The 24,690-nt window shown below is 37.8% G+C and overlaps 2 protein-coding genes across 9 annotated transcripts in view; one reads left to right on the top strand and one right to left on the bottom strand.

The window, feature by feature from the left end:
• Positions 1 to 2,164: 2,164 nt before the first annotated feature.
• On the bottom strand, positions 2,165 to 22,849 carry C16H5orf22 (chromosome 16 C5orf22 homolog). 3 transcript variants are annotated; one of them, XM_043488862.1, is made up of 9 exons: positions 22,682 to 22,849; positions 20,236 to 20,381; positions 17,354 to 17,503; positions 14,444 to 14,873; positions 12,252 to 12,314; positions 11,686 to 11,807; positions 10,253 to 10,319; positions 8,207 to 8,346; positions 2,165 to 4,851 (listed from the first exon to the last, which is right to left on the bottom strand). In XM_043488862.1, exons 1-9 carry the CDS (start codon positions 22,760 to 22,762, stop codon positions 4,719 to 4,721), a joined length of 1,332 nt encoding a protein of 443 aa, XP_043344797.1. In that variant the 5' UTR covers positions 22,763 to 22,849; the 3' UTR covers positions 2,165 to 4,718. The 3 variants fall into 3 exon arrangements, with proteins under 3 accessions (XP_043344797.1, XP_043344798.1, XP_043344799.1); XM_043488863.1 differs by lacking the exon at positions 22,682 to 22,849 and adding an exon at positions 22,431 to 22,646; XM_043488864.1 differs by lacking the exon at positions 20,236 to 20,381 and having other exon boundaries at positions 22,682 to 22,820.
• A 152-nt stretch (positions 22,850 to 23,001) lies between these two features.
• Positions 23,002 to 24,690, top strand: part of DROSHA (drosha ribonuclease III) — a 119,463-nt gene continuing 117,774 nt past the window's right edge. For 3 of the 6 annotated variants that reach the window (XM_043488606.1, XM_043488604.1, XM_043488607.1), the window contains exon 1: positions 23,004 to 23,155. The gene's annotated coding sequence lies outside the window, so the exon portion shown is untranslated. Of the gene's footprint in view, positions 23,156 to 24,690 lie in introns of all 6 variants that reach the window. The other 3 variants (XM_043488601.1, XM_043488602.1, XM_043488603.1) reach the window with 2 other exon arrangements.

The raw sequence follows: 24,690 nt of genomic DNA on the forward strand, positions 1-24,690 counted from the left end.
TATTGGAAACCAAGTGATTTCTGTGTATTGGCCTTGTATCCCGTGACTGCTGAATTCACTGATTAGTTCTAGTAATTTTCTGTTAGCTTCTTTTGGGTTTTCTATGTATAGTATCATGTCACCTGTAAACAGTGAGAGTTTTACTTCTTTTCCAACCTGGATTCCTTTTATTTCTTTTTCTTCTCTAACGGCTGTAGTTAAGACTTCCAAAACTATGTTGAATAATAGTGGTAAGAGCAGACACCCTTGTCTTGTTCCTGATTTTAGAGGGAATGCTTTCAGTTTTTCACCATTGAGAATAATGTTTGCTGTGGGCTTTTCATATATGGCCTTTACTAGTTGAGGTAGGTTCTTTCTATGCCCATTTTGAAGTGTTTTTATCATAAATGGATGCTGAACTTTGTTGAGGGCTTTTTCTGCATCTATTGAGATGATCATATGGTTTTTATCTTTCAATTTATTAATATAGTGTATCAGGCTGATTGATTTATGTATATTGAAGATTCCTTGCATCCCTGGAATAAACCTGACTTATATATGGTGCATGAGATGGTGTATGAGCTTTATAATGTGTTGTTCAATTCTATTTGCTAGAATTTTGTTGAGAATTTTTGCATCTATGTTCATCAGTGATATTGGCCTGTAACGAACTAAATGGATTTTCATGTCATGTTGACACCAGCATTGTGGAACTTGGTTTATCAGGTTTATCTATAAGAGAACAGATCACAAAAGCTGGAAAACTGACACGACTGCCTTTCCTTTGTTTATAACTAAGTTATTCTATGGACACAATCATTATAGACTACAGGTATTATCTTGTAGTTCTTTTGGGCTCAGGTGTTTAACACACCTAATCCTTGGAAAATATTTGTTCCTATATCAATACCTGTATTTGTTCAATTTGCTCTCAAAGACAGCATGCTTAGAAGCTGATAAGAGGTGTTACCCCTTCCTCTAATGATGCCACTTCCCTTAACTTTCCACAAGTGGAGGCTGCTCTGTCAAAATGCTGAGGCCCAGAGAAAGGGAATGTTTGTGGATGGTTTAGAAACAACAGTGAATTGCTTGTAGATACTCTACTCCCACCTCCCTGTCATGCCCTGGTTGGTTCATGAGGGGCTTTGTTGCTGGACGTCACCTATAAATAAATAACCAATGTCAAAAGTGGCTCTATGAAGGTAACTTATAAGTGGCTGGGGGTAGCAACTTCCAAACATTGTCTCCATCACAGTTTTTGCCCCACAGATTCTAGCTTTATCTACCAGCAGCAGGAGGGGTAGGGTAGAGGGAGACTGCAGCAGGCTTTTATATCCCAGACCCTCTTAACTGCACAAGTTTTACAATTGTGAATAAATGGATGCTTGCACCAATTCAAGACAAGAGTTTTAAGTATCTCTGCTTAAAGCCCTCTGTTACTTTTTTCCTTATGGGCAAGGACCTGCCTTCTTTGAATAAAGAAAGTGAAATTCCACTATTCACAGGAATACAGTGGAAGCTAACGTGGGGTTTAAAAAGACCAGGGTTTAGGAGGCAGGAGAAGAGCAGTTGAGACTTGGAATAGCCCTCACAGAATTTCATAAGTAGGACTGGATTTGCAAATGAAAGCCAATGTTTGCTGAATGGCTTTTGTGCTAAGGGCTTTATACATGTTATTTCTCACACTATCACTGTAAAGGGGAAGCTGAGGCTGAGGTCCCACAGCTGGAAGAAGGGGGCACTGGAGCCGGACAGACACCCCCTTGGAAGCTCACACTCCTACCACGATGCTCTGTTTCAGTCGTGACACCTCTTGTCTTAACCTTGGCATGATTCACATCAACTAGGGTGGTAAGGCTTCTAAACAGTGCTGATGCCTATCAGGCAGCTTCAGAGATCTGCTTGCTGGTGAAGGCCGTCTAAAGTTACAGACGTGGTAGGAATGCTGGAGCTGGAGGCTGGCTGCCTAGTCAAAAAGGAAGGTCTTTGACGGAAGTGGAACTGTACAGCCTCAGCCTTTGAAACGCACTCTTGCTTCTGAATCACAGGAACTGAACTCACAAGATACTAATGTACAGAATCCCGGCTTACTACTCTGTAATGATAAGCTACACCCTTCCAGTGAGTGCCGAGAGTGTTCACTGTTCAGAGAACTCTCTCCTAAGAATTACAGTCCACAGAAACCTTTGTAGTCACTCTTAACTTCATTTGTTGAACTCAAATGAGAATAAAGGAAAAGAAGGCACTGATGTTTGGAATTCCATGAGGGCAGCTAGATCTACAAAGCCAGAGGTGGTCCAGGACCAGTTAGTTCACAAACAAGCATTTTAAGAGAGTGCAGCAATGCAGGATGACCAGGTGGTACAGAACAGTCCCATAGTGAGTATTTTCACACATGATCCTCAGGTATCTTGAGCATTTCTGAAAGATGTCTAACAAAAATTTCGTAAGTTTTATGAAAGTGGTTTCTATTAAGTTTGGTAAATGAGAAATCTTATACTAAGAAATATACTATAAACTATTTGCAGTGTGATGCACATACTGTCAGCAATCTGGGGCCACTACTACTAAAATGAAGATATGGAGAGGACATCATATAAAGAGTGAAGGCCTTTGACTAAGAGTTTCCTGGGAACCTATAAGACAATGATAAGACGCCTACAAAAAAATTTCCCCCTAGATACTGGGAAATATATACTTGTCAGTTACCAAAGTTACGGCCTAATCTAACATTTAAGTCGCATTTTTCAAAAAGTTGCTCAAAATCCCATGCCTGAGTGATATTCGTACATAATTCAAAGCACTGTACTGTGGTATTCCTCATTGGTACTTAGAATAGAATAGAAATGATGGATGTCTTGATAAACTAAGTACCTTCCCGTTTGAAATGTGCAGAGACATAGTTTACTAACTTGGTTCCACTTAACAAGTAGGAACTGAATTTTATTCTTCAAAGAGAATTACAGAGCATGAGAACAATGTGAATATTCTTAAAAAGGAAACTGATGCCCTTTCATTCTACCTGAGTTAAAAACAATGATGAACGTCATCTGAGTTCATGGGACCCATAATAAATGACTATTAAACCAAACTTCCAAGATCAATGCTAGGAACACCCCAAGACCAAATACGATTAATTAGTTCTATAGTTTGGTTTTAAATCTTTAAAACCTTAACACACTTTTTAATTTATTTTATCAGACAAAATAATTTACTTATAAAAGCAACCTCACTTACAGAACTGTAATAAAATTTTTTCAACACTGAAAAATAAATAGCACTTTTTGCAATTCTGATTTTACAGGGAAATTACACTTTCTGGCATACAATGTTCTATCAAAATGGAAGGCTAAATCACTTTGCTTTGCTTTTCACAACAGAAATAAGCATGTATACTTATCAGTCTTGGGAAATCAACTTAGGGACAAGAAAGGTTTGCTGTAAAATACAATCATTGGAAAAAGGGGATCTGGTGCCATCTACTGAGTGGCAATGGCAACATGACCTTGGGTATTAAGTTAGGAAACACTGTAATTTCAGCTACATGCAACTCAACAGAAACACCTGTGCAAGTCTTGAAAGATATGTGCGAAAATGAAAATAACTGCTGTGCTAAAAGTGAGGGCTGGGTGGTTTTTTTCTTTAAGTGACATCCTACTTTTTAAAGGAAACCAAGCAGGCAGGTAAAAAATGATTACTGAACATGAGGAATACTGAAGAGAGGAAGACTTTGGCAAATTATGTAAACGAAAAGTTTCATGATCAAGAGTAGCTTAGGTAGGCTCTCTCACTCATGGAGAGACTCGTGGAAGGCAGTTACATCCTTGGGTATTTATGATATCAGAATCAAGGACTTAAGTTTTTCCCTACTATTTACATAAAAAGCTAGTTTATTTGAAAAAACTATCAACCAAGACTGCCAATAAAGTGGCACTTAGGAACTATAAGGTTATTTGACTCCCATACTCACCATCTGGAGGAATAAAAACCCTGGGGGATTTTATTGATTAGCAAAGAAAAGTTGTTTTTTGTTTGATTGAATTTACTCAAATAGACCTCCTTAACAGCAACAATGTTGAAAGCATTCCCTAAGAGCTGGGCCAGAATCCTAAATCCTGGAAATATTCATGGACTGGCTAATTTATTTACTTATTTACTTTTTTTGGTAGTAGCTTTTGAGAATGTTACTTTCCTGTAAGGCCAGGATGCCCTGAGTACTAATAGTACACTTAAACATGTTTGTGGTTCTCCTTTCCTTTATAACATGTCTCACAATCCTTAATACACTTCTTAGCTGTCCACCAGGAGGGCAGGGGCCTTGTCTATTCTGTTTGTAACCATATATTCAGCACTAAATTATGACCAGCACATGTATGAGTTCAAAAAATGTCAGTTGGCTGAATGAATGAATAAATGAATGAGTGAATCTCATGTAGTCCAACCGACCTAAGAAGCGGGGAAAAGCGGAAAAACCCATCACAAAAGTGAAGATGACAGTGACAGATAAAAAGAAAGATGAGCATCAGATCCGTCACTGAGGGGTAAGCTTGATGCCAAAAAAATTTGTCATCATTCAACAACTGGTGATATCTGTTTGGAGATTCAAAATACCTGAAAAATTTTAAATGGAAAGTTATTCAATAATATTAAGGTATTCTCTGGAAGACTCATTTGAAAATAAGTTAATGAAAACCCTGTTACTACATCAAGCTGTAACAGAAGCCTAGTGCTGTGATGCTTCAAGATGCAGTGGACTCTGCTGAATACACCAGGTGAATGTCTAGAGTCCCATAGAGGGAGCGTAGTACACTGAGGACCTTTTCTTGAATGGTTTCAACTTGCTCAGAAGGACAGTAATCATCCAGACTTGACCTGGAACCGAGAAGAGAAAGAGAAAGGAAAGAAAAGAAAAATATACATAAGTAGAATGAGATCATACTGGGCAGTGAGGAAAAGCCTGTGTGTGTTGAATTCAATGTAAAGTAAAAATGAAGCTGTACTGAAAGCTACTAAACCTTGACTATATGTCAGGCGTGTTACATGTATTATGTTCTTTAACTTTCTCAGCAACTCTATGAAATAGATACCTTTACCATCCCTTTAAAGGAGTCAAACAGAGAAAGATTAACCTGCACGGCTATGTGCTGATGATGGGATTCAACACCATAAAGCACATCTCCAAAGCCTCAGTGCTTAGTACTAGGCCCTTGTTTCCATAAGAGGGAGATGTTGCTTGGGAACACTGGTGCTAATTATATTAGTGACTGGGCATCATGTTTCACATTCTTTTATTATGTGTACAAACAGGATAGAAATTATGAGGGTGGAGGCTTTCCAACTGATAAAAGGGTTCTGCCTCTATAAATAATCTGCTCACCACACAAGTGTACAAGATCATCCAAAATGAAATGTGTGGATGTGCTGGTGTTGGGATTAGTCTCCTAGGTAGTATTAAGGAGGAAAGAGCAAAGAGGTGTGGGGCAGGAATCTGTATTTTGAGGCTTTCTAGAATCACTGACTACAATTTGGGTGGTACCAGCCAGTAACAATGTTGTTGACAATTTTAGCTGGGTTAGTATCTAAAATGATTTTATCAGTGCCTCCTGGTTTTGGACTAGGGTGAGGAAAGCCATTGGAAATTCCACTAGATTGGAAAATGGCATGGAAATGTTTATAGAAGGAAATGAAATTAGTTATCTAGCCTACTCCTTAACAAGTATTTTAGACCTAAACAAATAACCTGTAAGACTTCTGATGAGCTCATTTCATTCTATGATAATTAGGCTATATCTGAGGCTTGATATAAACATGTAACACATGATAAATGACACAGAGCAATTTTAAATTATTAAATACTGTCTAACACATACATATGGATAAAGACCTTGCAGAAAGTATGATATGTAAAAACTTAATTTATTAGCCTTAACAAATAAGGGACACTTTGATGCTTTCACACAGATTTCTGTCTTCTTGAAAACAGTATTAGAGTAGCTCTTGATGGGAGCAACCCTCAGGAGGGAGTTTTAGAAATCTGCAGGTACATTTTTGTCACAATAACAATTAGGAGAGAGGGTCTGCATATTTTGAGTGTTTGCAATATGTAGGATACTACTGCAATATGAATATGAATATGAATTTTCCTGTGTCCTGCAGTTTCCAAATAAAGTGGAGCACTTAAACAAGTGAAAAATTCGGTTTTAATTTTTTGAACCTATTTTTAATAGTCTTCTACAAATAGTTTGCTGTATTTTTGAAATGGTTTAAACTAAATTTTCCAGGAATGCAGATACTCTGTGAACTGAGGGAAGATTAGACTTTAAGTTCAGAACTTTATCAAGAGCTTGCTGTGACTAGAATAACCATGTTTCTATAGCAGTGCTGTTCACGGTATTTGGGCAATACAACTGGTTGGATCTGTCTGCATTTTTAACTGTTACATTTAGTGACTCTTTGTAAAAATTCCAGTTTGGTGTGGCATTTTAATATGTATTATTTTATCATCAATTACTCTTTCTCCTTTATGCTATTATTTTTTTAGTGTGTGTATATATTTAATATATATTTAAATTATATGTGTAGGTAGGTTGTTGCTATAAGCTAAATGTTTATGTGCCCCCAAAATTCCTGTGTTGAAATCTAATTCCAATATGATTATATTTGGAGGTGGGGGTTCTTTGGAAGGTGATCAGGTCAGAGGGTGGAGTCCTCATGAATGAGATTAATACCTTTATTAAAGAGACCCCAGAGAGCATCTTCACCCCTTCCTTCAATGTGAAGTTACAGAGAGAAGATGGCTGTCTATGAATCAGGAAGCAGGTCCTCACCAGACAGTGAATCTGCTGGTACTCTCATCTTGGACTTCCTAGTTTACAGGACTGTGAGAAATATCCGTTGTTTATAAGCTGCTTGGTCTAAGGTATTTTTGTTATTGCAGCCGGAACAGACTAAGACAATTACATCATCTACACATTGTATATGCTATCTAAATATATTTAAATTACATGTGTATGTGAAAGAAAGAAAGTGAAAGTCACTCAGTTGTGTCTGACTCTTTGCAACCCCATGGACTGTATGGTACATGGAATTCTCTAGGCCAGAATACTGGAGTAGCCTTTTCCTTCTCTAGGGGATCTTCCCAATCTAGGGATTGTACCCAGGTCTCTGATTGCAAGTGGATTCTTTACCAGCTGAGGCACAAGGGAAACCCAAGAATACTGGAGTGGGTAGCCTATCCCTTCTCCAGTAGATCTTTCTGACCCAGGAGTCCAGCTGGGGTCTCCGGCATTGCAGGCGGATTCTTTACCAACTGAGCTATCAGGGAAGCCCTATGTGTATGTAGATTAGATTATTTATGAATTCATTCAGAATGGTAAAGAGAGTCACAAAAAACTTGTCATAAAATATGTAAATATAACTTGCCTGAACATTTAAAGTATTATTTTAGAAACACTTCCATGCAGAATGAGTCCAAAGATTAACACAGAAATTTTTATTAAACTGCTGTAACTATTCAGCACATTTATACATTCAAATGTAAAACATGGCAGCAGCTAAATATTTATCTGTATGACACAGATAAGGGAATTTCTTATGTTCAACTGAATAACATCACCAACTTCAAAGACAAGATAACAGGAATTGTATGCTGTTTGCCAGCTACCACCAATAGGAAAGAGAAAATATAACACTTGAATTTTGAGCTGAGTAGGTAAAAAGTTGGTAAGAACTATTGTAATAGTAATCATTAGATTCATCTATGGAGACTTAATTTCCTACTGCCACTGTAACAAATCACTACAAACTTAGTGACTTAAAGTAAAACAAATTCATCATCTTATAGTTCTGCTGGAGGTCAGAAGTCCTAAAACAAAGGTGCTGGCAAGGCTGTATTTCTTCTCTAGGCTCTAGGGAAAGAATCTGCTTCCCCGCCTCTCCAGCTTTCAGAGGCTGCCCGCACTTTTCAGTTCAAACCCCATCTTCAAAGTCCACAGTCTAGCATCCTCCACTCTCTCATCCTGACCTTCCTGTCTTCCTCCTATTAAGACCTTTGTGATTACACTGGGCTCACCCAGATAATCCAGGATAATCTTTTCATTTTCAAGATCCTTAAGTTAATCATATCTGCAAAGTCCCTTTTGCCATATAAGGCACCATACTCATATAAGTGCTGAAGATTAGGACATGGACATATTTGGTGGGCCATTATTCAAGCTACTACACTTACCTTGCAATTGTCACTAGAGTAGGTTTTGGTAAATTTTTTAGAACATTATGCAAAGACTGAATAAGATGTTCAATTTCTTGTTCTGTGCTGATATGGTGAGGGAGTTCTGAATAATCACAGGTTAGACCAGCCTGGTGAACCTGAAAATAAGACAATTAAAAATTACATGGTAATGTTGTTGTCTTTAGAAGACTCATTAACGATTAATGGCCTTGCTGACTAAATTTTTAATATTTTTGTGGATTAGGATTGCTTTTTCCTTAACAGTTTCCATGCCACAGAAGTTATCTATTTTCTGATGTTTTGGAAGAACTGGTCTGTACACCTTTTTGGGCCTGATGCCTTTTCTAGGAACAATTTTAAAATTTATTTTATGATTGTAGATTCACTCTGTTTCTGTCTTTACTTGAGTCTATTTTGACAATTTACATTTTCTATCAAGTTATTCACTTTACTTAAGATTCTAAAAATTGATTTTAAGTCTATACATAGTATTCTCATATTTCCTTTCTTTCAAGACATTATTTTACTTTTTAAATACATACAACAAGCACTACATTTAAAGCTTCAAGAGGATACAAGATGAAAGTCTTTCTCCTACCTTACTGAACCTACTGTTTCAAGTTTCTCGTGCATGCTTTATATATAACCACATATACTGATATACATGTGTTTTAAATGTAAATGACTGGTGTTTCAGTCTCAGCACTAAACTAAATATGCCTGAGAGCAAGAAATGGCCCACAGGCTGACATTTTGCAGCCCCTGCTTTAAAGTTTTAAAAACTGGAATTCAAATATGTTATAGTTTTGCCTAGGGTACCTAAGTACAAAGCATGTAAAAAAACCATTAATTTACTATATTACTGGAGGCTCTGGATACACATCAAAGATTTAACTGGCAATGATTGGTCAATACACTAAGGAGAGAGACTCTGCATGTTCTTTTCTACTAAAATGATCAAAGTACTTAGTGTTCTAATCCTGCAGCTATGGGTACTTCGCATCTGGCTACACAATCTGCTACCAGGCCTATGCCATCCTTTTTCTCAACAAACAATGTAGAAAACTCTTGCCCCCTCACCAGAAAATTCAGATGCAAAGTAATGACTAAAGTAGAAGATACTTTCAATAATATCATATGAGCTCAAAGCACTTTTAAACCCTAAGAGTCTTCTATCATTTTTAAAATTTGCCATTAAAAAAAAAGGCGAGCTTTGAGTTAGCTCTGATTTAACCAAATAGTCTTTTGCTGTTATTTTCTATTCTTACAAAACTAGGATTAAATCAATATATAAACTTCAGTTCAAATAAGGTGATTTGATTATATACCACAACTAAATAAAACACTAAAGTAAAACCACAATTTATTAAATAAACACTACAAGTAAAAGAAGCAGAACTGGTGGTCTCAGCTCTGGCACAAAATTTGAGAAAAGGGGACCTGAATTTCAAATGGGAAAATTTATACTCAGATTTGCAAAATGATATAAAAATAAAGAAATTACCATTAAGGGCATCTTCTTTTAAAATAGTATTCAGATTTGCTGTGCAAACAAAGTTATACAGCTAATATAGTCAAGATGTGCTGGCCACAGAGCCTTCTTTTGTCTGTCTGGTTTTTTTAATCAGAAAAGTTTTCAGAGAGGAAAAAAAGAAGTGTGAAAGGAGTATAAAAATGAATGAATAAAGAATGAGCAAATTTAGAAATTGTATACTTTCTTTACTCTGGCAAGGGAATATCTGATCATAGACAAAATTAAAAAGTCCATAGCATCACTCATCAGCCTTTTGGCTAAGATCAAGTGTAAAAAGTCAACAGCACTTTTACTTCATACATAAAATTAGCAAAAGCATGTTTTTCCTGGAAAGCTTTTCCAGTATTCTGGCTTCTAAAAAGTATATACTTTTTCCACAAAAAAAATGTCCATTCATGCTTTCCAGGAACACAAATAAGAGTGAATCACTTTAAAAGAGGGCACATTTTTCTAGCCACAAAAATGCCTTTCTTAAAGGGTGAATTTTATACTTCAATATAAACATTTACCATTTCATAGTCCGGTGCTTCCATCCGTTTTTTCAAACTCTGTACCAGTGGACCTAGTAATTCCATTCTGAAAAAAAGCACCCCTCAATTAAACATTACACCACCTCAATTAAAATGACAGTAGCAAATCATACATTACCCTTAAAATTTACCATTAACAATATGTTTTATATGATGTTTTGGAAATGAAAGATAAGAGTTGTTCAAATATCGTCTTAAAATATTAAGAAATAAATGTTCCCTGCTGTTTCCTTACTTAAAAGATTACAGATTGCATTAAAGATTGAAAATTAGCACTCAAGAAACTGCGATTTTCTTCTTTAAGAATGAAAATTCTACTATAACTTTAAAAATTACTTTGATCAGCAGTAAAACTAAGTGCCTTTAGCATACCGTGATGAAAAAAGATAGTTTCCCAAAAGCTGAGAAAAAAATTCAGGACATATTTATTGACATATACAATTATAACTGGTAAAGTTCTATACCATTTGATATAATAACAATGGTGCTTTTAAGTTATTTAATATAGGTGGAACTCTTTGGAAGCCTTGATTAATTAATGTTTTGAGTATTTTAATGCCTCATCTACCAATACCCACTCATCTGCTGGGAGGGAAAAAGTAAACAAAAATGGAGGTATGGAGGCCTGTCTATCCACTGATCCTGTTACTTCTTCCTTCTTATTAACGACACTTTCTGGGGTTCTGGACCCTAGTCATCCACCTCTTCTACTTCCTTAGGAATAGTGAAGACTTGTTCATGCTGAGGGTATGACCCTTTTGGGGGTATGCTAAGTTTGGGGAGACTTTTCTTGCTGTCTTACTTTTCCTTTGTTTTTTCTTCAGGTCTGTGACAGAACTGCCTGCAGGTGGTGAAGAGCTAAGCGTCAGCAGATGGGTGGGTTTCAGTGGAAGGTGGCTCCATCTGTGGGCTAGATTCAGGATTCTAAAGTTGTCTATTTTGTTTGATTTAAGCTTAAGTTTGGCTTGAGACTTCACAAAATCACCAAATAGTAGGTACACAAAATATTTCTGGGGAGAATCATGTTCTGAGACTTATTTCTATCTCTCCCTCTTCCAACAAAATTTCAAAGAGGGGGGAATCATTTTTAGATCTAGTTCCCTCTACTAAAGAGAAAAAACTAACTTATGTTAAAGTGCCTAATTAGTAGTTATTGATATGATTAATATTACAATGGTTTATTCTTCCATACCACTGCCTTCCTTAATGACAATAAAGTTCTACAATATTTATATTTCAGGGATGTTTCTGAACATTTTATTTTAAAGTGAAAACTGCACTGAATATTCTGAATAGGTAATACACATAGCAAGAGACAGGAATTTTTAAAAAGCAATTTATCTAGCAAATTTAGCAATATATCTAGGACTAAAATACAGTAGAGTTGAAGAAAAAAAATATTTGAGTCTTACCCAGGGTTTGAAGCCCATTTCTGTACAGTTTCTTCATCATCGCCATCACACAAATCAGCAAAAGCAGCTTCTAAATCTTCTAATTGATGAATTCGATTATCAACACAATCTACCAAATCTTCCTTTAAGCACATTGAAAAGCTGAGATTATATAGTTACTCTTTCAAAAAATAAGTGAAATCCCATTACAATGAAAATTTCAATTCAATCAGTTAACACATGATTTTCAAGTACTAACCATGGGTTTCCCCAAGAAACACATATCAAGATTTGGGGCTGCTATTTGAGAATAACCTAATATCAGGTAAGATACTACTAGCTATGTGATAAATCGTTGTTTAGTCACCAAGTTGTGTCCAGCTCTTTTACAATGCCCTGGACTGTAGCCAGCCAGGTTCCTCTGTCCATGGGATTTCCCAGGCAAGAATACTGGAGTGGGTTGCCATTCCCTTCTCCAGGGGATCTTGTGGACCCAGGGATGGAACCTGCATCTCCTGCATTGGCAGGCAGATTCTTTACCACTAAAGGGAAGCCCTTTAGACAAGACCAAAAGAAACGAAGGATACCTCTGTCAGGTTGCTTCCAGGCTTTTTAAATTGGTACAGCTCTTGTAAGATTTTGTACTCCTCCTGGAAAACAAAACAAAGAACCCATATAGTAGAAAAAAGATTAATTTTTCAATGATATACTTTAAGTAAAAAATGACATTGATACAAGAATATCTTAGATAATCATTTAGAGGAAGTCTAGGAAATCAGGGAATAATGTAATTCATTATTTCATTGTAAATATTATCCCTTTTTTAGGCTAACTATTCATCTGGGCATGATAACAATGTATAAAAATTAATTAAGGAAGAAGACTTGATGGCTAATAGGTAATGAATGAAAATATTTCTAATACTGTTCTACTTTATAAATGGATACATCCTAGCATCTAAATAGATTTTAGCTATGTATAGGAAATACAATCACTTCTCAGCCTTTTGGCTAAGATCAAGTGTATAGGAAATGTATGTATCTCTGTAACAATAAAAGAAAACTTTCCACTTGCACTTTGCAGTCCATTCCCTAGCCACAGGAGAGAATGCTAGAGTACAAACAGATACAATGGGAGGATTTTGCAGGAGAAAGTGTGTCCTCGTTTAGCACAGCCAGGCAGCCCCTTTAGAGGTAGGTCTACCTGGCCCCATATGGGAGCACTGTCAGGAAGGGTCTATAGGCAAGATCTAAAATTCCTTAAGCACAGTGCTGTGCACTATCCTCATATAACAATTCTGTGATTGGGTATGATTATTATTTTGATTTTATACTTGAAGAAACCATGGATCTGAAAGGTTAAGTAACTTTTCCAAGATCATGCAGCTAATAAGCAGTACAAGTAACAAACAGAACTTAAATCTTTCTGACTACCAAACATGTTCTTTAAAAAAAATAGCTATTACATTATAAAGTACAATACATGCTCTTTTCAAAAAGTTCAATAGCACCCAAGGGTATAAAGGACACAAAATCCCCACTTCCCCAGGTTTCCTTATGGCCCTGGAAAAGAAGTAACTGCCATTTAAGTCACTTATGTAACCTTTTAGAAATTCTCATTACAGATATTTGGTGAGTATACTTGTAGGATAAATTCATAAAGTCAGGTTTTTTAGCCTCCAGGTATGCCCATTCTCATGTTTTCTAAACATCTCTAAAGTCATTTTATAATTCTGAACGCTGGAAGTTATAGTTACTGGTACATTCACAACAGCAGGAAAGAAACAGTGGGCAATTTTTCTCTCTTATTTGCAAGTTGGGAGGGCACTCAAGGTCCCCCCACTCTTGCTGTAGATTACACTACAGTTGACCTCTGAACAACATGGGTTTGAACTACACAGGATCATTTATACACGGATATTTTTCAGTAGAGAGGAAAAGATTTTGGAGATTCGCAACAATTTGAAAAAAAAAATCTGCATACCAACTGTACAGACTAGTAATATTGAAAACAATTAAGAAAAAGTTAGGTATGTCATGAATGAATAAAATTTATGTAGATACTAACCTATCCTTACATAGGCATAAGATGAATGATATTTAATATAAAATTAATATGTTAGTTTTCCTATGGCTTTATAACTTTGCTTTCAATGAATTACGTTTTAAAGAATACATGCCTCTCTAACTGGAGAAACTGCATATCAACTTATCACAGATAAGTAGTATTGAAAAGTATATAACAACATTTCCAATACTGTATTATGAATATGACTATAATATGCTATAAAATTTTTATAATGATTCATTCATTAGTGTCCAGGTTAGGCTACCATGAAGTAATTACATTGATTATATTAGGCTACCTAAAGCAATCACATTGCTGCTTCCTTGTTATCAATGTATGAATCACTATAAATGTAAATAAATATGACTTTATCACATCTTTTCATCTTTGACATCTGGTGTTAGTAATATATGTAGTAGTGTTTTATATAAGACACATTGATATAGGTTTATCTTTAAACACCACATAAATGTATAGTATTGATAAATACAGTTCAGTACTGTAAATGTATTTTCTTATGATTTTCTCAACCTTTTCTCTACCTTACAAGAATTCAGTATTTAATACATATAATATACAAAATGTGTGTTAATTTACTGTTTACATTAACAGTAAGGCTCTTGTTATCAGCAAGCTATCAATAGTTTTATTTGGGGGAAGTCAAAAGTTATATCTGGATTTTGATTGCACCTTTTTAAAACACCACATTTACCTGAGTGAACATTTCTTTGAAGGGATTCTTGACTGAAAAAAAATCTAAGTCAATATCTAAAACAAATGCATCCCTTTTCTCCAAAATTTCCAGAATCTCTCCAGTGCTAACTGCAGTCTGGCATTCTTGGCTTTCAGAAGAACACGAACATGATGGTTGTAGACAAGTGTGGTCCCTTCTCTGTGTCACTGTGTCCTTTTCCAGTCCTTCTGAACAAGAGTCACCATTAGTAGAGGCAGTGTTCTCTGAGTCCTCCAGGGCTAGCTTTGGCTTCTTAGCAGAAGACACTACATCATCTTCTCCTTGACTGTGACAGAGTTTATAAGGTTTTACCATAATTACATCCAACTGTAAAGGTTTTGGGTTCTCCAGCAGGTCTTCAGTTACATAAAGGCCATCACTTAGGAAGTAATGATCTGTACTTGTAACCCTGGATTAGAGGAAAAAAATTACTTTCAAGACAAGTGGACAAATTAGCCGGCAACATATAGAATTTCAGGAATACAAAAAAGGACATATTTGACACAAACTAAGAGCTGTCTCTAATATTTGTAGTTTCTGGAAACAGGGTTCTCAAATTTCTAGCTTGACACACAACTGCCCAAAGACCATATTTTGTAGTCTATTGTGCAGGTAGGTGGCTCAGAAGGTAAAGAATCTACCTTCTGCCTGCAATGCAGGAGACCCAGGTTTGATCCCTGAGTCAGGGTTTGATTCCTGGAGTAGGAAATGGCAACCCATTCCAGTATTCTTGCTTGGAAAAGTCCATGGACAGTACAGTCCATGGGGTCACAAAGAGATAGTCACAACTGAAGCGTCTGAGCACGCACTCACGCATCGTTCAGCTAGGTGTGGCCAGTTGACTCAGCTCTGCCCAGAAGTCGTGAGTGTAAGAGAAGTATAGAAAGCCTTGCTCTCCCCTCCCCACTGACTGGCATGTGAACATGGTAGCAGCAAACCCCACTTGGACTCTGAGTTCAGAGGCCACACTCTAGAGAGGGTGGAGCAAAAAGATAGAAATTATTTGGGGTTTAACTGTAGGGCTGCCATATTGGCCCTGGACTGCACATGGTAAACTCTAACTGGAGAAAAGAAATGAAAGATCCTGTTTAACCAGTGCTTTGGATCTCTGTCATACCAGCTGGAACTGCATCCAAAAAATCACTTGAGAGAAAAATTATACCTGGAAATAATATCTCTTGGTAAAAACTCCCTCTGACATATTTCAAAGCTTTATTAAATTTTATATAACTGTAATATTACATATTTTAATATGTAAAGCAACTTAAAAAAATCCTGTGCAGCATTTCACAAGTTACAGATTTTTTATTTTAGACATATCAGCATGTTCTTAGCTTTTCAACTGTATTATGCCTTGGTAAGTACTTTGAACAGTGACACCAAATGGCTCTTCCAGGGGTAGGACCTATCCAATTTAAAATGATGGTATTAATATTTATTTCTCATCCACCCCTCTTCAGCATATACAGCCTTATATTTAAAAAGATATAACTTTCTTAAAAAAAAAATTAACGACATAACAAAACCAATATCCAAGCTTATTAACAGCTGTACCACCCTAAGATTCCCAGGTGTTGCTAGTGGTAAAGAACATGCCTGCCAATGCAGGAGCTATTCAGGGTTCGGTCCCTGAATCGGAAGGATCCCCTGGGGAAGGGCATGGCAACCCACTCCAGTATTCTTGTTTGGAGAATCCCTTGGACAGAGGAGCCTGGTGGGCTACAGTCCATAGGGTTGCAATAAGATGGACAGGACCCAAGTGACTTAGCACGCATGCACCACCCTAAGACAAATGCTGTATCCACCAACTTAGATGGGTATTTTTCTCTAATAAGGAATATCTTACTTTGTTCATATCTGTATACACACACACACACACATATCTCAGGCTGCATACCTATATGTGTGTCTCTTTCATAAATTTTTATTTGCGGGATTAACTAAAATCATGATAATCAATATCATCCTAATATTATTATTACACATTGAGTTTCAAATGTCTGTTTCAGATTGCTGAGATTTGATTTTGCAGAAACCTGTTACAGGTTAAATAAGGCCTACTCATTGAAGTACTCAATAAAAACCCTAACACTATTTCATATAAGCCAGTATTATGTATAACTTTTATTATCAATATTAAGAATAAATCAGAAATAAAAAGTATCATTTTCATTGAGAAAGACTGCATTTCATTTTCAATGTATTACCATTTCATTCTACTATCCTCCAGGTTCTAAAAGTTATGATTCCACTGCTTAAAACATTCACTCCATAACAAGAGAATTTAGAAAGCCAAGAACATTCTGGTATTTCTAAAGATAGTACAGTATCACAAGATACACAAAACACTGGTTAAACAACTTACACAACAGAAATAGTTGTGCATATAACTCAAGTCAAAGGATGCTGTTATTTAATTTACATTATAAAATTATCAAAGCTAATCATATTGATAAAATTTTGAATCAACTTTTAAGCCATTGAATTTATTAAAAAAATCAAAGTGAGATAATTTTGCTTTATCAACGCTAATTATTAAACTCAGCCGACAACACTTACATTTGAAGAAAATAATAAAATGTGTTATTAAATACATTTGTATAAGGTACACCAATGATTTAATGGAGTTATCAACAGAGCCAGGGTTCCAGAGGATGAAGATCATTTTATTCAAAAATAAACTTGACCAGCAACAAAATACAAACAGTGTGTGAAAAAGATCAAGAGACTGGAAAACTTGTTCCTGGTGTTTCAAGAACTCTTTTTGGAAAAGTTGAGGGCTAATCTGACCCCAATTCTGTGTAGAGATACTTACAAGTTATTACAGGGATTCCAAAACAAGAAAGAAGTATCCACTCCCTTTCATACACATGAATATGAGGAAATTACCTGATTGTTGTGGTAGAAGTGTCTTTGCCTACTAAAAAATGATGCCTGCCTTCTCTGATTTGCTGAGCCCATGTGGGATGAAGCCATATTACATGAGAAAAATGGCCAGCATAAACTGCAGGCATAATCCAATTCTCAATACTTAATTCTCTGGAAAAGAAACAGAGAGAAAGCATAAGAACTATTAGTGAGTGGGTTTTTCCAAATGTAATTTCATTCAAAAGAATATTTTAAGATAGCAGGTTTCAAAGTGTGGTCCAAGGGACCTTGCAGGGTTTCCTGGACCTTTTCAGTGTGACCATTAGACCAAAACTGTTTTCCTAATAACACCAAGGCATTATTTCCCTTTTTCATTGTATTGACATATATGCTGACAGTACAAAACAGTGGTGGTTGATGTTCTAAGATCAATCAAGGCAAAGGCACCAAACTCTACTAGCTGTCACTGTACTCATCAATACCAAGCACCAGTGCCCCACACTCCCATCCAGTTTTGCATGAGAATGTCTTTCATGATTTTATTCAATCTTGATCCTGAGTACACATTTTAAAATAATCTGTGTGACAAAACAGGAAGTACACAGAAAGCATTTCTGCAATATACTCTGAAGTACCATGGTTGTCTCAAGGGAAAGCACTTGTAATTGAATTAAAAGCTGAACAGTTTTCTTACAATGAAGACTGACTGATAAACCACAGTTGATCAGGCTTGAATGTGAATGCTGGATTCTACACTTCAACTAAGTTTTAAGGAATGAACATTTGTGAAGTTTTGGTATAGTATTAAAGAATATTCACAATTAGGTGGGCTTCCCTGGTGGCTCAGATGGTAAAGAATTTGCCTGCAATTCGGGAGACCTGGGTTCCAAGGATGGGAAGATCCCCTGGAGGAGGGCATGGCAGCCCACGCCAGTACTCTTTTCTGGAGAGTCCCCATGAATAGAGGAGCTTGGCAGGCTACAGTCCACAAGGTCACAAAGAGTTGGACACGACTGAGCAACTAAACACACACAATAGCTGGGAAGGCTATCAAAATACTTCTCAATTTTCTTCATATACTTCCACCAAAACAATATATGATAATAGACTGAATGCAGAATCTTGGGTATTCAGTTGTTTTCTATAAAGGCAAGTATTAAAAAGATCTGCAAGCTATGGCTGATTCATGTTGCGGTTCGACAGAAAACAATGAAATTCTGTAAAGCAATTATCCTTAAATTAAAAAACAAATAAATTAAAAAACAAATTATTAAAAAAACTGCAAAAATTTAAATACTGTTACCATTTTAATTTTTTTTGCTTTAGAAAATGTTTGTCTTTCATAAAAATATTTATGCTAACATATAAAGTTCTATTATTTTGAAATGAATTAACATTTTAAAAAATATTTTTATTTATTTATTTATTTATTAAGTTGCAGCATATAGGATTTAGTTTCCTGACCAGGGATCAAACTTGGGCCCCCTGAACTGGGAGTTTAAAGTCTTAGTCACTGGATCACCAGCGAAGTTCCATGAAATGAATTAATATTTAAGACACCTCAGTTTTAATTTCAAATATCGTAAATATCACTAAATATAACCCACACACACAAAAAAAACCTCAAGAATTTTTAAGGGTATACAGAAAAAATTTAAAACTATTATTCTATGACTAACTGTATAGTCATCATAACTGCTTCATAATTTTTTCAATTTATAAAATATAAAACCTCTAAATATAAAAGAGAGTAAGGACACTGGTAGAGTTACCACATTTCTTTAGAGATGAGTGATCTGAGCCAGTTTTAGAGTCAACTAAAAGAAATGCAGTAGGTTAAAATTAATTCACACAAGCACTATATTTTAAATTTTTTATTATAACAGGAGAATAACTGCTACATAACTTTTTATTTTGTAGGAATAGGCTACACTGTAATAAATACATAAGTAAAAAGACAATGACAGGATTTCAGGGAACTTTATCATTGAAGAACACTTCGTAAGTCACCATTCACTGACTATGGTTTTATATAATGGAAAATCAATAGGATCTGTGACCTGAAAATAAAACATATAGGGAGGTTGGAGGGAGTCAATACTGGAAGAAAGGATACACAAATTAAAGATGTGTTGCACATACGATTATTGAACTATTAGTTCAAGACACATTTTCCTGTGCCTCCATATCAGACTTCTAAGGGGAGAAGAGAGAATTGGCTCAGATGATTTCTAAAGTCTTCTATTTTTAAAATTCTATATTCTAAAGCAAAGGTTGGCAAACATTGGTTGGGCACCTGTTTTTCCAAATAAAGTTTTATTGGAACACAGCCACTGACACTTGTTTACATGGTGCTTACAGCTGAGTTCATACTACAAGGGCAAAAATACATAGCTGCAACAGAGACCATATGGTCAGCAAGTCTAAAATATTTACTATCTGGGGAAGGAAGGAGAGGGTGAGATGAATGGAGAGAGTAGCATGGAAACTTACATTTCCATACATAAAATAGAGAGCTGATGGGAATTTGCCGTATAACTCAGGGAACTCAAACAGGGGCTCTGTGACCATCTAGAGGGGTGGGATTGGTAGGGAGATGGGATGGAGGTTCAAGAAGAAGGGGACATATGCATACCTGTGGCTGATTCATGCTGATGTTTGGCAGAAACTAACAAAATTCTGTAAAGCAATTATCCTTCAACTAAAAAATAAATTAAAAAACATTTACTATCTGGATTGTTGAGAAAGTTTGTCCATACTTGCTCTAAATAAAATAAAAAATGCAAACAAAACAAAAGCAAAACTCACGAGCTTAGCAAAAACTATTTCTTTTAACTGCTTATCATCTATTGCAAAGTGTATTTGAGACACACAAAAAGCTCATTAACAAAGTCACATATTACCCGAAAAGTGTTTCCTTATCAAATACAGTGTCAGCTGGCATATCCACAGGAATAAGGAGGTCTGGATGTGAATCAAAATGCACAAAACTTATATTACTTGCAGGAAGATGTTTTGAGCCAATGGCCCGATATATATAGGGCAGAACCTGTAAAAGACACATGCACATGTTCAGGATTGGCACTGAAATCATGAGTTATACTCAACTTCAGGCTGAAAAACAATGCTAAACTACAAAAAATTTGAAGCACACCCAAGCTGTGAAGAAAAAAGCAAGAGAGTTCCAGAAAAAATTTGCTTTATTGACTACCCCAAAGCCTTTGACTGTGAGGATCACAACAAACTGTGGAAAATTCTTCAAGAGAGGGGAATATCAGACCACCTTGCCTGTCTCCTGAGAAATCTGTATGCAGGCCAAGAAGGAACCGTTAGAACTAGACATGGAACAGACTCATTCCAAACTGGCAAAGGAGTATGTCACAGCTGTATATTGTCACCCTTATTTAACTTCTATGTAGAGTACATCACGTGAAATGCCGGGCTGGAATCAAGATTGCCGGGAGAAATATCAATAACCTCAGATATGCAGATGATACCACCCTTATGGCAGAAAGCAAAGAACTAAAGAGCCTCTTGATGAAAGTGAAAAGAGGAGAGTGAAAAAGTTGGCTTAAAACTCAACATTCAGAAAACTAAGATCATGGAATCCAGTCCCATTACTTCATGGCAAATAGATGGGGAAACAATGGAAACAGTGAGAAACTTTAATTTTGGGCTCCAAAATCACTGCAGATGGTGACTGCAGTCATGAAACCAAAAGATGCTTGCTCCCTGGAAGAAAAGCTATGACCAACCTCGACAGCATATTAAAAAGCAGAGACATTACTTTGCTGACAAAGGTCCGTCTAGTCAAAGCTATGGTTTTTCCAGTAGTCATGTATGGATATAAGAGTTGGACCATAAAGAAAACTGAGGGCTGAAGAATTGATGCTTTTGAACTGTGGTGTTGGAGAAGACTCTTGAGAGTCCCTTGGACAGCAAGGAGATCCAACCAGTCAATCCTAACGGAAATCAGTCCTGAATATTTGTTGGAAGAACTGATGCTGAAGCTGAAACTCCAATACTTTGGCTACCTGATGCGAAGAACTGACTCATTGGAAGAGACCCTGATGCTGGGAAAGATTGAAGGCAGGAGGAGAAGGGGACGACAGAAGATGAGCTGGTTGGATGGCATCACTGACTCGATGGACATGAGTTTGAGTAAGCTCTAGGAGTTGGTGATGGACAGGGAAGCCTGGTGTGCTGCAATCCATGGGGTCGCAGAGTCGAATGGGACTGAACTGAACTGAAGTTGTGAAGTAGGAAAATATGCAATTTGTTATTACAGATGGTTTAGATAATCAGCTCAAATTTTATTTTTTTCCTCAGTACTTTGGACTGATATCTCTGAAAACTTTAATGGGCATCTCTTGTTGGCATGTTACCCCCATCATAAACTCAAAAACAATGTGAGGAAACAAGCTTTGTTACTCAGGAAAAAAAAGAAAAAAGAACTCCTGGTTAAGACACACTCTGGTGTAAAAGATGTGTTCAAGCTACCCTGGGTCTCTGCGTCTTTCTCACACCTTCTGGATGCTGGTTGCTGGGCTAGGTCCCCTGTAAGGCTCTTTGTTTGGTTACAGTCTCTAGAGTTCTAAGTTAAGATTGAATTTGAACGCACCACCTACCCCATGCTTGCTCTCAGACCCAGGCACACTATCTGTAGGTCCTGAGAAACTAAATTTCCTTCCTATTCTCTTTATTCATCCGCAAATCTGGAATCGGCCTCTTCTTCTTTAACATCCACAGAATTGCTAAGGATTATTAAAGCAATCAAAAACAGAAAGTCTTCGATCATGGGCCTCTCGCAGGCTTCCAGAAATCTAGATGTGGGCACCATTTTAGCTAAAGAGGCACTACTATAAAAAACAGAAAAATAACTTTATAGCGCCGTGTTAAAAGATTCATGCACACACTATTCACACAATACTACTAACGGCTCTGAGAGCTACTCTGTACCCATTTCACAAGATGACACTGCACCTTCTCAACAGAAGCCTCCCACCTACACCACAGGAATATGAAGGGGAGGCCGGGAGACAGCAGGAAGCCTGTTATGAGCAGGTTAAGGACTCGAGGCCCTGCAGTTACGACTGACCGCATTTGAATCCCGAAGCCACTAGTTGTTGGCCGTGGGATGTTGGGCAAACCGCAAGGGTTCACTGAGTTGTCGGACTCGTAACAAGCGGCGCATAAATGTCGAGGCCTATTCTTCCAAGCTCGCCGTCCTGGTGTTTTCCCCACAGCAATGCAACTCGCTCGGATTCTGGTTCGCTCTCTGGCCTCCAGGCTCCGCCGCCTCCTCAGTCCTCGCGGACCCTGTCCCAGGCCCGTCAGCCGCCCGCTCACCTCCTGATGATCCTCCACCACCCACACCGGGAGCTCAGGATAGCGCCGGAGCCGGGCACGCTGTCCCCCGGATTCACTCATGTTCTCGCGCGCGCGAGAGCCCCAAAAAGCCGGAGCTGAGGTTCCCTCAGGAGCCGGAGCTGCAGCCCGCCTCCTCTCCCGGGAGTAAACGCGCGCTCACCCGGTTGTGGTTTCGGATTGGAGGAGGAAAGGGGCAGGAGGCGGGCGCCGGAGACTCGAGGAGAACGATTGGCTTAGATGTCTATCGTTCTTATTGAAGCACCAATCACCGTGCACAAGGTGCTGCGGCGAGCCCGAGAGCATCCCCTCTTGCGGTCCGGCTTTCTCAGGTTTGCTTTTTAATTCTCTTGCTTTCCTGTTCCGGAGCCGCGGGCGGTGCCACGGTCTTGGAGGCTACACTATAAGTCTGGCTTTACTCTAACGGCGACCTCGCAGCCCGAGAGCTTTTTCTAGGTAAAAGGGTCAGCTTGTGGGTGTTGGAAGAGGGAGTGTTTCCAAGTATCCGAATTTCAACGGGGCTGGCGTCTGGGGCTGGGGCGAGAGGCGCCTGGGAGTTAGGATCCGGCAGCTCCTCTTCAGATCTGCAGCGAAGGGAAAAAAGAAAAAAAAAAAAGAAAAAAAAAATAAGGGACCCTAGGCCCGGACCCTGAAAATAAATATTAGTGAGAAATGAGACCTTTCATTCATTGTGGCGCGTATGTGGTGCTCCAGGCCTGGAGCCGCCGGGATCTCGGGCGGGGAGTGAGACTGTAAGTTTACATCGTGAGGCTCACTATCTGGCGGGAGATGTAAACAGGGAAACACGCAATTACGGATCAGCCAGACATAAGTGACCGGGCTGGGAATTCAGGTGGTGGAGGAGCGCGTTAATAGAAATGTAGTCACACTTTGCAACTCTTTCTATAAAGACTGATGTTCCTGCACATGTTAATTGCAAAACGACTCCCCTAGTTTCCCTGCTTCCAAACAGCAACTTAAGAGGAGGCAGACGCCGAAAATAATTACTTTTCCAGTTCCTTGAGTTCTGAATTGAAGTTCACATCCACAACACAGCCTGACTGTGCCTTTAATAGGTCAGTTTCATAATCAGTGTTTTCAGATATCTATTTCTAGAAATACCCATGAAGACCTAATAGTGAATTTTCAACAACAGTGAACACACAGTACAGGAGTATTGGCCATCCTGACTCTTGTCTACCTCTAGATTCAGTACACTCCTTTGTGTTTCCCCTGGATTCTGTGCATATCCATTTTCTTGTGTTTATCACATTATGTAATTATTTGCATATGGATTCTGGGCTTCGGGAGCCCTGCTTACTATGTGCCTTTCTCATCTTTGAGTGATCAGGGCCTGTGACCATGCCCCACTTGTTTAGGCTCATTAAATGTTGCATGAATCAGTGAAAAGGCCTGCTTTTTGTCTGGTTTTGGTAATGCAGACCTGTTGTGGATGTGGATATATTCAGTAGGGAAATGTCCAGTAGCAACATAGAAACATATGGTGAGCCAGTAAACACTTACCAATCACCTACTGTGTGCAGGATGTTCTGCCAGGGGCTGTGAAGGATACAGAAGTGATTATGAGTCAACCCAGTTTATCAAGGAGCTAATAACCTAGTGGAGGAGTTAAGACATGTACACACATGATTATTATATGAGGCAGTCTTTGCTAAGTGCTGTAAAAGAAGTACAGACTAAGAGCAACGGAAGTCTTGAGGGAATGGGATTACTTCCTAAAGGGAACCAAGATAGGCAGCACAGAAGATGTGGCATTTGACATGGGTAGATGGGTTAAAAATTCAATGGGCAAAGTCACAGGGAGGGGTTTTAGAAGACCAGGAGTAAAGAATAAGCTGGATGATAATACTTCACATTTTATGAATGGGAACATCTAGGGTGATAGGAGAGCTTCCCAGGTGGCCCTAGTGGTAAAGAACCGGCCTGCCAATGCAGGAGACATCATGAGAGGAGGGTTTGATTTCTGGGTT

The sequence above is a fragment of the Cervus canadensis genome, chromosome 16, assembly GCF_019320065.1.
Source record: "Cervus canadensis isolate Bull #8, Minnesota chromosome 16, ASM1932006v1, whole genome shotgun sequence".
Lineage (NCBI taxonomy): Eukaryota > Metazoa > Chordata > Mammalia > Artiodactyla > Cervidae > Cervus > Cervus canadensis.